Consider the following 13,424-nt stretch of genomic DNA (forward strand, 5'->3'; position numbering starts at 1 on the left):
GTTGCGCTTCGGGCTTCTCTTCCTTTTATGCTATGCAAATTCTGCTCCTCACCTTCCTGCTCAATGCTCCACGACTTTGTGCTGAATGACGCAGGTTTTGTGCGCCGCTGTGTTTATCTCAGCCTATCTTCCGTTCTGTGCCCCTCTAGCTGGTCATGCTTGCCAGCTTCAAGGTGCAATGGTTGATTTCAAGCTGCCAGTGTGGTACCACTCACCCTGGATCTGCCTCCGGAGAGATGCCGTTGGCTTGCGAGCTACCAGAGCCCATGAGGCTGTGTTTCCTTTAAGTACAGAAGCTTAGTCCTAACATCTGGATAGAGACATCCCCCCCTGTGTCTCCACACGCAGGTTGGCTGCACCTTCCTATCTAAGGGACTTCTTTTTCAAAACCCTGTATTTCTATAGTGCCCTTGCCCTTTCTGGCTTAATCTCCTCATGTTTCATCTCAGCGTGTGCTATCTGCTTGGTCTGTGATTAAAAGAAACCAGTTTTGCCTTCTGATGTTAGACTTGATTAAACAGGAAATTGTATTAGGGATGTGTGGAAATATAGTCTGGATATATAGAAAGAAAGCATAAAGGGCTCTCTGGAAGTAGCTGCTAAGTTCCCTATGCTCCCTCCTGCTCCAGGTGTTTATTAACAATTTCATTTTTGTTGTCTTGTGAGATGTACTCCCAATTGTTTGCATTGCTAGCCTTTTGCTCTTAGATGTGATATTGTTTTAAATATCTCTTTCCTTACATACAGTGATCTTCATGCTGTGAGATTTCTGAGCACAGGAGTCTTTATTTTTCTTTTTGTTCATCTGTGACTCCAAATAGTATCCAAAGAGGAAGTGTGCATTTTCCTCTGGGTTTCATGGAGAGTTCCTTTACTCTTCTGTGTTAGCCTTTTAAAGTACCGCGGCAACCTTAAAGGGGCAAGAAATCTTTATTTTTGTATTTCATATGCCCCAGTCCCTAACAAGTACTTGAAATCAGTCGTTTGTTGAACTAAGTGTGAGTTCAACATGCCTAACTTTAGGTCTTTTAATGATGAGGGATGATGACTCAAAGTCAAATGAAGGAGAAGGTTGAGCCTCAGTTATGGCATAAATAAGAAGAATTTGGGCAGACAGGTGTTTCTGTAAGCTGCAAGGGGATTGTGAGAGTTAGCTGGGAGAACTGGCTAGAGATCCATCTCCGGATATCTGCCTTTGGTCATAGTTAAGCTCTTTAAGGCATCCTTAAGACGACTGGGGTATAGCTTAGTGCTGGCTGCTGCTCAGTGTATGTCTCATCCCCATGACTAACCAACAAGTAAGTCATTCAACCCAGACATGCCCAAACAGGACTTCTAGTGGAGGAAGTACAAACATGACCACAGGTAGCATCTCAGCCACTAATGGACTTCTCTATGACGGTGGCCCATGAAGGTTGTACCACCTAGTATTGTCTTGCCATTTTACTGGTCTGAGTTCACCATGGTATTAATACAGCAGACTCACCTAAGGCTGCATCTCCTATGCATCCCTGGAGAGAGCCATAATGCCTCCATCCTTGCCCCACTCCCATGCTTTTGTACCTGGTCCTCTTGTTCTGTCATGATGGTGGAAAAGCCAGATCTCTGTTTTCTGTGGCTCAGATACTTTCCTGGTGTTTGTGTTGGACCAGGGGCAGCAGTGGCCCTGGGTTCCAAGCTACTTTGTAGCAATTTATCAGAATCTGTAACTGATCTCTCATTTATCATTTCTGCTTTCATTGTACCACTTTGGATGCCTGGAACAGTAAGTTGACAGGAACATGTCATGACTTCTCCAATTGTTACCGCTGATTGAAGTAATTATAATGGGGCAGAGTTAACCTCAGAGGTTCAAGAGAGAATTATGATTAATAATAAATTTGTAAAGTACATCCATTCAGAGAAAGAAAGGCTACTGCTCCCTCCAAGTAGCCTCATATGTCTCGTCATAAGACATATTACATGAAGAGAAATGGATTCTGTTAATGAGCGAGAAATGGGAAAACAAAAGAGAATTATAAATACTTAAATAGATGCAGGCTATCCACTCACCACTCTTACCCTTTCTCCTGTGTGTCTCATGGATCTAACCACTGTCATATAACTGACTATCATTTTATAGTCTGAGAAAGTCCTGTTTGTTTTAAGAGCCTGTGGGAACTTCATAAATAGTCCCTAATTTGTCCACTGGTAAGACAGCAAGCTGCTTAAATCTGACTTCCGAGCTAAGCCACACTGGATACTGTTTGATCCTAAACTATTTGAATCCTGTGTTCCAATTCCCTCCTGTATGAGCTGTATCTCAGAGCCCCAAACACTGTTCTTTTATGTAGAATACCTTTGTTCTCTTGCTCTGATGCTCTGCACATCATCTTTTCCTTCAAGGTTGGTACCTAGTTCATTATAGGAAAGTGTTGATAGAGGCCACTAGTTCATTTCCTGATGGCCCTGACTAGAAATAATCACACAGAAACTATATTATATTTAAATCACACTTGGTCAATCACTTAAACATATTGCTAGCTAACTCTTATATCTTAAATTAGCCCATTTCTATTGGTGCGTCTGTCTCCTGTGGGTGGCTCCATGGCTTCTCTCTGACTCCGCCTACTCTCTCTCTAGATATATCTCTTCCAGCCTGGTATATTCTGTTAAGTCGTTGGCCAAAAGCAGCTTCTTTATTAACCAATAAAAGCAACACATATACAGAAGGACTTCTCACACCAAAAGAGACTTGAGGTTTTGTGCATTTTAAGTGCTTAAAGGCGAGCTGTAGTTTTTGGTTAAAGGCCATAGTGTACCTATTACTATTAATAAAGGAAATGGTGACTTGCTCTGTTAATTCCTACCTTGAGGATGTGGCAGCGATGACTCTGCGCTCTGGATGGTGGGTGGTGGACTTGGATCCATTATAAAGATTGTCAGTCATGGACATGGCCACTCCCTTGCTGATACTATGCTATATATCCTGCTCATTTAAAAAGATAAGTGAAGGGGAGAAAGTTTAATGCTTGGACCAGAGCTAGCCCATCACAATTTCCTCCTTTATGTTTCAGAGGTTCACATGGACCCCCTCCGAACATGGTGTCCTGTTACAGACTGCCAGACAGTGTGCCACATTGCAGCAGGAGACCCAGGGAAGCCTGTGATGGTGGAGTGTCCTTCTTGCCACCTGAAATTCTGCTCATGTTGCAAGGATGCTTGGCACGGGGAGTCCTCCTGTAGAGATCAGCCTATTGTGCCGGAGCATGGGTAAGGGATGAAGTATCTTCAGGATAATTCCTGGTGTTCTTTTCAAACTCCACATCAATGGCTTTGGGAAAGAATTTGAGCCCAATGGCTTTTAGACACTCACTGAAGAAATATCCTGAGAAGAATTAGTAAGGCGGTAACAGACACTACCCGGAACAGTATGTCTAAAAGGGATTCTAGCTCGTTAGCCTAAGGGGACCTTCCAGGCATGTTAAATTTGTTTGAGTTCACTCCCTTTGGGTAGAGAGGTTCCTCACTCTGTAGGTTTCAGCAGAAAGTTGGGGCTTTGTACAAAACCATGTTTATCCATCACTGGTGTAGCCCATTCTTCCTGTTTACAAATGAGAGAGATATGATCTTACCTGATTAAATGGCCATCTCATGGGGTACGCTGATCATACAGAGCACATAGACAGATAGACTGTCTTCCTAAGTGCTTAGAAAATACAGGAAGAGAATTTGTTCCTAATGCTTTATGCTATAAAGGTGGTGTCAGGACTCAGATTTTATGTTGAGAAGCAATTCAAGCAGCGGGTGCCTTTTTGTATGGCGGGTTTTTTATGGCAGCAGCCGGGCGCAAGTGAGAGACCTTTGTGTTGGATCCCATGCTCTGCTCGAGGCTATGGCTGTTCTGCACGAGCAAGAACAAAACACCAGTGTTCCCAGCCAGTTGGCTTAGTCACCCAGTGCCCTCAGACTGTGCAGAACCGGTCTTCAGGAAGAGTCACGCTGCCTGGCTGTGGTGCTGTGCTTGGATAGCAGATCAAGCAGAGAAGAAAGAGAACTCTGATACATGCACTGCTGTGTGCCATCCCTAACAGATTTAAAGCAGTGCCTTCCATAGTAGTTAGCTCTCCGAGTAAGCTTGAAGGGCTCAGAGGAGGGGTGAGTGACTTGAGTTCTGACACTGTTCGTGGCATCCAGGTGGCCTCATATAAGACACTCAGTCTCTTATGAGTCTGTATCCCCATTAAGAAAAGGGGACATTAAATTTTTTGTTACATTTATTTACCGTGTGTGTGTGTGTGTGTGTGTGTGTGTGTGTGTACATGTGTGGACCTGTGCCATCATGTGTGAAGGTCAGAGGACAACTTGTGAGAGTTTCCCTTTTACCATGTGGGTACCAGGGATTGAACTCAGGTCATCAGGCTTAGCAGCAAGTGCCTTTCCCCGTAGAACTGTCTCACCAGCCCAAAGGAGAATATTAAAATAGAGATACTGTGTCCACCATAGGTTTGACAACACTTTGTAAACTGTGATGTCTCTGGGTGCTGGGTGTTGGTTTTGATACACAGTCAATGGAGTGTAATGCCACACTCTGACCCTCATAGCTCAACCTGAACCACTGAAGTCCTGTGTCCCTTTCTGCTGTGGTCACACACTGGCCTCTTTGTCAACTTGGAGGAGGTCTTTTCAATAATGGTTGGCATAAATTCTTTCTTATTGAGCTATCTGAACAACTAATAATACATGTCTCCCATTTCCCCCCCTCACCCCTTTCTTTGGAAGTGAATTAAACACAGCAAGCAGAATGTATTAACCATCCTTCTAACAGTCTGAAAATCGGGTGGGTGACCACTGACTGAACACGTCTCATCTGTTTTGTTTTAGGGCGCTCTTTGGGACAGAGGCAGATGCCCCTATTAAGCAATGCCCAGTTTGCCGTATTTACATCGAACGCAATGAGGGCTGCGCTCAGATGATGTGCAAGAACTGCAAGCACACATTTTGCTGGTACTGTCTGCAGAACCTGGATGTAAGTTCTCCTCGGAAGAGGCTGAGCATTTCCCTTTGCTGGACCTGGATGCAGGAACTGATGCAGAGGCCATGGAGAGGGGCTGCTTACTGACTTGCTCCTCATGGCTTGTTCAGCCTGCTTGCTTATATACCCCAGGACCACCAGCCCAGGGATGGCACCACGCACAATGGATTGATCCTTCCCCTATCAATCACTGATTAAGGAAGTGCCCCACAGGCTTGCCTATAGCTGGATCTTATGAAGGCTTTTTTCTCAACTGGGACTCCCTCCTCTGATGAGTAGCTTGCATCAAGCGACATAAAACAGCACACACATATGCAGGTGTCTTTTCCTCAGTCCTTGGTTTTGCTCTGCAGTTGGGTTTTATTCAGCTAGTGGTTTGTTTATTCAGTGTTGTGGTGTCCCTAAGCAGCACCAGAAATGAAGGTGTCATTAATGGAATGCCTACTGGCACTTCAGTTGACAATTAGGTAAGCTGTTTGGGACATTGTGAGGAAACATCTCTGTGATCTTCTTTTCTCTTTTTTTTTCCTTTCTTTCTTTCTTTCTTTTCCTTCCTTCCTTTCTTCTTCTTTCTTTTCTTTTTTCTTTTTTTGGTTGTTCAAGACAAGATTTTTCTCTGTAGCCCTGTCCTGGCTGTCCTGGAACTCACTCTGTAGACCAGGCTGATCTCGAACTCCCTGAGATCCACCTGTCTCTGCCTCCGGAGTGCTGGGATTAATGGCATGTGCCACCAGCACCCCAGTGAGCTTTGTCTTTTTTAAGGAAGTGCATTAGATTGCAGCCTTGAGGGTGGATGCGGTAGATGAAAGACTTTAAACAGCTCACAAGTGCCTTCCACTGTGAGTAACTTCACTTCTGCGTAGTCCTGTAGATAACAAGTGTGTGTGGTATTTAACATGGTTTTCACACGAAAAACAGATCCTAGGGGGTCTCTCCTCGGTGTCCCCAGTCCATAAACTGGGTTTCTATCCACAAGGAGCTGAGTAGGAATGTAAGGGACTCAGTGTGTGCAGCAGACCTCCATCCTTTGGCCAGAGTGTGTGCGAGGGATGGCGTTGTGGAGAACACTGTGTTCAGACACTTGTGCTGTGTGGCCCCCGAGATGACATGGGACGGATGTTAGATGTCTGCACACATGGGCGTCAGATGTTAAAGCATGCTTTTCTGCTGCCGTGTCTCAGGATCTTGCTTTCTCTGTTTTAGATGAGGGCCTTGGCTTGTGGTAGACATGCTTTTCTGCAGGGCAGTATGTTATGCCGCACAGTGTTGGTGTGTTTGTGGGTAGGTTGAAAACCTGGGACAAAGGAGGATTTTCTAAAGCCCAAGTCTGAGACAGCCACCAAACAGAGACTGTGCATGCTGGGCACCAAGTTTTCTTTTGCCTTCATCTTCATGTGGTCCATGTCAGAGGCTGAGGCAGAGCTGCACAAATCTGTTCCCTTCAGTTCTCTTTCCTCTTTCTTGTGACCTCAACGTCTACTCCTATACCATTTCAGTCTGTCTGTGTGTGCTATTTAGAGATGAGCCAGCTCCTCAAGCTGACTGTGTCTTCTCTCTGTTCAGAAGCCAAACTTCCAGAGTGCCCAATCGTGTCTTGCAGCTGACATCCACCTTTCTCCAGTCAGCCCAAGACACGCAAGTGGCCATGTGGTCATGTGGCCATATCATGACTGCATTCTTTCCAAGGTTTTACATTTCTCACTGGTAAAATCCAACATCCTTGGCTTTCCCAGGGTCTCTGCTGGATTTGACATCTTGGCAAGTTGCCACCTCTTTTATTTCTTTCTTTTTTTTTTTTTTTCGAGACAGGGTTTCTCTGTGGTTTTGGAGCCTGTCCTGAAACTAGCTCTTGTAGACCAGGCTGGTCTCGAACTCACAGAGTTCCGCCTGCCTCTGCCTCCCAAGTGCTGGGATTAAAGGCATGCGCCACCACTGCCCGGATCCTCTTCTATTTCTTTTGGCCTTGCCTCTCTGACTGTACCTCAGTTTCCTTTCTAGACTCCTTACCTATTTGTGGGTGTTTTCTCTAAACAAACTTGCTTCTCAGTCTGCTTCTCTTCTAGATAATCTCATTGAGTTCTGTTATCTGGGGCCCCTATTTTATGTATATTAGCATCCATGTCTCTCCTTCAACGACCAGGGTATAAGTAACGGGCTGCCTTTGGATGTATTGCCTGGATGTCAAGTTCAGTATGTCCAAACTATAGTCCATCTTTACCCCCCAAATCCATCTCAGAGTTCTCTCTCTGGGCAAAGCCATGTTTTCTTTCTCCTCATTCAGGATCCTGTTTCCCTGCTTCATCATGTAGCTCATTACTTTCTCAGGCTCTTGTGGCCGGCTTCCCTTCCCCGTCATCTGTCAGATGGTGGCATTTCTCACAGCAGGCACACTGCTGGTTTATGGCTCTCGTGCTCCATGGCACACCTCTGCTAGAGCTCGCTGTCAGTCACCTGTCGGAGATGGTCGATCAGGGCCATCCCTTTTTCTGTTGCTTCAGCTAGGAGTTCATTATGATTTGTCTCCTTGGTGAGTTACAGAACTGCAAGCCTTGCTGAAAAGGGTGGGCTCGGCATTCCTAGAGGAAGTCATTCATAGCACTTCATATCTACCTCTCAGCTTCATGTTGTGTGATTACTGAAACTCCTCTTTTTCTTTTTTTCTTTTCAGAATGACATATTCCTTAGGCATTATGACAAAGGACCATGCAGGAATAAGCTCGGCCACTCGAGAGCATCGGTAATGTGGAACCGAACACAGGTACCCTCCTCCTTAAGGAAACATGAGATGCATTGGAATTAATGTGGCTTCCTTGCTTTCTCATGCCCTCCTGGGAGGTTCTGGTACAAGGAAAGAGAGCGAGAACGACGGAGCAGCTGCCTGCAGTTAATTCAAGGGCATGATTATTGAGGGACAGAGGCACCAGAGAGCCGAGCGTTAGAGCGACCAGCCGCGTGAACACCCGTGTTCTCTGCTCTTGCAAAAACGTGGGAGGAGTTTCCTACACACACTTAGAACATATCAGCCATCAGAAGAGAGTTCTCCAATACTGTGGGCCCCTGCCAGGCCTCAGATCCCTCTGTACATGCCATTGTGTGTTTATGTGGCACTTCAAAGGGAACTGGGCTTTGTTTTTTAATAGTGTTTTGTATTTATCAAAGGCTATGGTCCCTTTGAGGAAACCAATGCTTATATCCTAACGATCATTATTAATGTGTGGGGAAGCCCCGATAGAGAACAAACCAACACCCACAGTACAGGGTTTGGAGTTAACGGCTAAGCCGAGTTAGCCTTGTTTGTTCTCAACCTCAGTTTAGTCCTTTGTAGCTTTGTAGTTTGTGTCCAGTTTAGAACGTCGCCGAACATGTCTGAGACAGTGTCCTAGTCATTCACCTAACAGGTGATCGTAGACTGCTTCTTCCTGTTTCTGGATGCTGGAAATCTGAGGTTCAGGTATCAACACGGGCAGGTTCTGCTGAGGGTCCTTGTATTAGATTTTTGTCTCAGGACTTAAAGGAGCAAGAGTTCAGTTTGGCTCACGGTTGGAGGGGACATAGTCCATCATGGTGGGGAGGACACGGCAGAGTTCATGGCAGTAAGAAGCTTGAGGCTGGGACTCCATCTCTCCCCATGATGTGCGCAGGAATCAGGGAGAGGAGGGCACTAGCACGCGTCAGGCTCTCTTCTTTTTTTCCTTTTTGTTATTCAGTCCAGTGCCCAGCCCATGGGATGATGTCACATATCTTCCCTCCTCGGTTAATCTTGTCCATAAGTGTGTCTCTTAGATGATTTTAAGTCTAGACATGTTGGCAATGAGGAGATACTTCCACAGCATGCCTTCTGGCTCATAGATGATAGTTTCCTTGCTGGGTTCTCCCATGGGAGAAAGCTGAGAATGAAGGTGAGCTCTTGAGCTCCCTAGTATCACCCAGGCTCTGTCTCAGCTAGGGGCTCCCCTCTCGGAATGCCGTCACACCAAGTATTAGAATTCCAATATGGGCATTTGGAAGGGGGATACAAGCATTCACACCACAAAGGCCATTCATTACACCTGGGGGCAGGTACACATTTAAGATGATGTAACTGCTGAAATAGGGTTTTCTCTTCCATTTCCAGGTAGTGGGCATCCTTGTGGGCTTAGGCGTCATTGCCTTGGTGACCTCACCCCTGCTACTCCTGGCCTCTCCATGCATTATCTGCTGTGTCTGCAAGTCCTGTCGAGGCAAGAAGAAAAAGCACGATCCATCCACAACCTAAAGCTACCTGCACAGACATCAGGGTTATGTGAGACAGTGCAGCGATAAAGCCCACTTAGCGACCTTGCCTCCTTCTCCTTGCCAAACTTTGGAAGTGCCTCTGTGTCCAGACTCTGAACTTGCCTGCTAACATTTGGTATTGGAAAAGGCCAAGTCCCGGGTGCAAGTGTTCCTGTGTAGTAAGAAGCAGCCCCGCAGTCCAGACTGTGTCTGTGGAGCAGGCTGGGAGCATGCTGTTGCCTGGGAGACTCGAACACATCACCGTCTTGTCTAAAGGATCCCACCAAGCTGCTCATCCTCCATCCAGACCTAAGGAGCCTGGGTGAATATCCAGTGTAGTAATGGCATTGCTATGTTTGGCGGCATTGCAAGCTGAGCAAAAGTCTGTGTTGATTCCACTGCCGTGAGACACATGGCAGACGCCCAGAGTCAGAGGGGAAGGTTGAGACTGCACGGTGAAGAAGTTCTGAGCAGTAGGGCCAGCCGCTTATCTCAGGAGTCGACGCACTGCCTGGCATGCCCGTGCCGGCTACTGCGAGCCCTTCTCCAGTGTTCCCACAGTGACTTGGCAGAAACATAATAGCTCTCTCTGTGTGTGATCTCATCTTCAGGCAGGAGAAACTGCTGTTCAGAGGGAGTTGTCCCTTCCCGGGAAAAGGTTGTAACCTGTAAAACAACATGGCCTAATTTAGTGTCTGTTATTCAGATACTCTTCTTCTAAAGGAACCAGTTCGCCGCTCACAGTCCGCAGCTGTGGTCTATAAAAGTATTTTATATGGGATGTGGGGGGGAAAGTTTCAAAGCCTTTGTCGGAGACAGCAGGGTCCTTTCTTGGGCTCTGTGGTCATATTCCCACTAGATTAGGAGTTGGACCAGAAAGTGCCCATCAGTAGTACACTCTACACCCCATCCATCCACCCACATAGAATCCACGTGACTCCCCCTAGGCATGCATGGGAGTATCCAACAGATGACACAAAGCAAGATTAGCTCAAAGACCTTGTTCCTTCTATGACTAATGTATTTAGCTGTCAGAATAAAGGTAATATTTCTTTTGCTTAGTACACATGTGAATTTTTGTTGTTAGGTTCATAACTTACCCGGGAGGGTAGACTCAGAAACAAATCTTTGAAAACAACGCCTCGTGCGACCTTGTGCTGTCTGTAAAGTGATGATCAGGTCATTCCCATACCCTCAGACCCAGTGAGAACAGCTCTTTGCTGGGCCTAATTTAGCATCGCTCTCCTGGGAGCTGTTTAGACAGTCCGAGTACTTTCCGTGTCCTCGAGAAACTGATAAAATGACCACACGAAACCAAATGGAAGTTGTTCACGTGTCTTCAGTCGTTTGGGTTTGTGTCACCTCACCGTGACTCATGCTGCCCATTATACCATTCGTCGGCAAATAGGTTTTTAAAAGACAAACATATACTCTCCAGTGGCAGGATTTTATAGCTGCCCTGAGCAATGCAGCCCGGTGCTTCCTAAGAACGCTGTGTGTTCTGTGTTGACGGAGATTTCTGAGAGCAAGCAGACTAGTCAGGGCCTAGGCTGTTTCCCACACTAACTTGGTGACTAGATTGTTAAATTGCTGCTATCTTGGATCTATTATCAAAGACTGATGCCTTGCCTCTGCCGTGGAATGTATCCTAAGGGGGATGTGTATGTTCAGGGATCTTTAGTTCATGAACATATATTAATATCTGATGTATGTACAGGACGTTCATTGGCTGTGTACTTTTTTATTCTCCCGTTTGTATAAAACATAGATCTCTGGAAAACTTAGGAGTGGCAACAAGCCCAAATCATTTGGATCATTTATTAGAAATTTCTCTGTATAAACTTGTTTGGTTCTCCATTGAATGTCTAAGCACTTCAGAAAGCAGAAAAACTTCTCTTCTGAAAGGGTATTTCATATTAGTGCAAATATAAATGCACATCTATCTGAGTGGTTAACTTGCACAGACAGAGACAGCTGCCTCCCTTGAGGTGAGGGGCTTTTGTTACAGCTCAGGGGATTACAGGAACTCAGCTGAAATTGTATTTTTGTAGCAAGAATATCAGCAGTGACAACACTAGCCACCATTAGCTAATTCTCTGAGCTTGCTTGGTTCTAACTGGGGCAGATTTCACGTAACCTGAAATGCTGTTATCTCAGAAATAAGAGCTGGCAGGTTTGGAGTAGCGGTGGAAAAGAATGTCTGTGCTAATTCCCTGGCAAAATTGAAGGAAACTGCCTTCCAGAATGTTTTATGAAAGCCTTAGTTTTGACTTTATTTTAGTTTCATTTTTTCGGCTGGGAGGGGGATTGTTTGTCAAACTGGATTTTTTTTTCTTCCGTGTTGTGAAGTGCCTGAATAATGGTGTCTTCTTCCTTATGGGGCGAGACGTGTGAGAAAGAGTGTGTCCGAATCCACTCGAGAATTTGGTAACTAGACCTCCGAGTGTATATATCTCTGGCATATCCCAGGGCACAACGCCAGCCTAACTCAACTTTGTTTACAGAGACACGAGGTGGCAACTGTCATGGGGGCAGCTGGTGTTTTCACTTTGAGTTGTTGGCCTCTGGGGAGTTTACTTCCTCTGCCACTCAGCTTCCTCCTTCTGATTTAGAAGATTCTTAAAAGAAGTGTTTGACTGTCCAAAAATTGTCTATTTCATTTGAAACAGATTTAGAAGCCCACCAGGTCTGCACCTTCCAGAAATCTCACTGGATCCAACTGTCCATGATCCAGACCTTGCCACTTCTGGGGTTTCCCTTGTTAGAATCTGTTAGAGAAGATAGGAGCCTGGGAGCAAGTGTTAGACTCTTAGCCATGCTATTTGTTCGTGCCATGGGTATTTGCTCTGGATTTGAAATCTGTACTTTGAAAGTGGCCTTTGGAAAGCAAATAATTCCGTGTGAGTTTTCTCGTAGTCAGCATCAGCGAACAATTCTCTTCATTCAAGTGGAAACTCCTCATTGATTTTTGGATGTGCAAAACTCTTTCTCGGAAGCCCAGTACTCTCTTCAGAATTAGTCAGTAACCAAGTGTGTGCTGCTTTCTCCTTCGGTGCCCCGCGCTCCTAAAGAACATGTCTCCCTGTCCACGGATAGACGCCTTTATGTATGTGGAACTGTGTACACACGTGCGGCTGTGCGAAGCAGTTCGGAAATGCCTGAGAAGAATGACATTGTGTGAAGCTGTCTCAATTGATATCTACAGGCTATCGCATCTCATGTTGGTTCATGGGCCAGGAAAGTTTCGTCATGTGCTTACTTAAATTGCCGTTGTATTGTATATATTTTTTTCAATTCTTTGGGAAGAAAATGAACTGTTTTGGTCTCTTTAGCCTCAATAAACATGAGTGGGAAACCAAGCGTGTGAGCCTTTGTTCTGCCCAACTTTCAGTCCTGGTCTCTAGGAACTGACTAGATCACTATGGAATCCCAGACTCAGAATTTACAAAAAAACCATCCAGAATTTCTGTCTAGGTGATGCTTGGTGTTGTGTTTCTTGAAGAAACAGGGGCAGGGCGACGCCATCACTCCATGCGGACTTCATGTTGCGTGGGCAGGTTCACATCAGCGGCACACAGGGGTCGTCTCCAACCAGCGAAGACATCAGCAAGATCCCATCTTTAGCCATACTAAACAGCCACACCACAAAACCATGGCTTTGTGTCAACGTGGAGTTCAGTCAAAACGAGGTTAGACTAAACGCCAAGATCAGTTCTGACCTTCCTAAAGCCTCTTAGGAGGATGGCTTTCCTAGCTATGAATTTAAAGAAAGGGATTACATGAGAGTGTTAGCTTATGGTCATGGTCATTTCCATTTGATTAGTATTCAGGGCATGATTCTCTTAAGGTTGAGTCCGGAAGTTGGTTAACAACTTGGCCTTGTGTCTCTACAGGGCTGAAGACTCACTTTCTTGAACTGATGTTGCCTGTTTGCTAGGTGTTATATTCCCCTTACAGTAATACCCGAATATTTGCAATAAACTGATTATTTAAATTTCATTTTGTAAAGAATTCAGTGTGTGGGGGAAAAAGCAGTAAGACCATGTAAAAACATTTGGGGTTATAGTTGTTTAATTTTCTTAATCATCTCCTAGAATGCCAACCTTATTGAATTTCCAAAGCTTGCTATTTTCTAAGTTTCAGTTTGCATTCCCAA

The 13,424-nt window shown here is 45.3% G+C and overlaps 1 protein-coding gene and 1 non-coding gene across 5 annotated transcripts in view; one reads left to right on the forward strand and one right to left on the reverse strand.

Moving 5' to 3' along the window:
- LOC121453111 (E3 ubiquitin-protein ligase RNF144B) overlaps positions 1 to 12,695 on the forward strand; it is a 132,270-nt gene extending 119,575 nt beyond the window's left edge. For 3 of the 4 annotated variants that reach the window (XM_041659613.1, XM_041659614.1, XM_041659612.1), the window contains exons 5-8: positions 3,057 to 3,252; positions 4,864 to 5,008; positions 7,683 to 7,772; positions 9,129 to 12,695. In XM_041659613.1, the coding sequence (XP_041515547.1) occupies positions 3,057 to 3,252; positions 4,864 to 5,008; positions 7,683 to 7,772; positions 9,129 to 9,269 (572 nt within the window). In that variant the 3' untranslated portion in view covers positions 9,270 to 12,695. The remainder of the gene's footprint in view (positions 1 to 3,056; positions 3,253 to 4,863; positions 5,009 to 7,682; positions 7,773 to 9,128) is intronic. The other variant, XM_041659615.1, reaches the window with a different exon arrangement.
- On the reverse strand, positions 804 to 923 carry LOC121453747. The gene has a single exon (XR_005975065.1). It is a non-coding gene; the product is annotated as a small nucleolar RNA SNORA26 (small nucleolar RNA).
- Positions 12,696 to 13,424: the final 729 nt, after the last annotated feature.

The sequence above is a fragment of the Microtus oregoni genome, unplaced genomic scaffold (assembly GCF_018167655.1).
Source record: "Microtus oregoni isolate MIOR12 unplaced genomic scaffold, Mior012 000011F_ref0000422, whole genome shotgun sequence".
Classification (NCBI taxonomy): Eukaryota; Metazoa; Chordata; class Mammalia; order Rodentia; family Cricetidae; genus Microtus; species Microtus oregoni.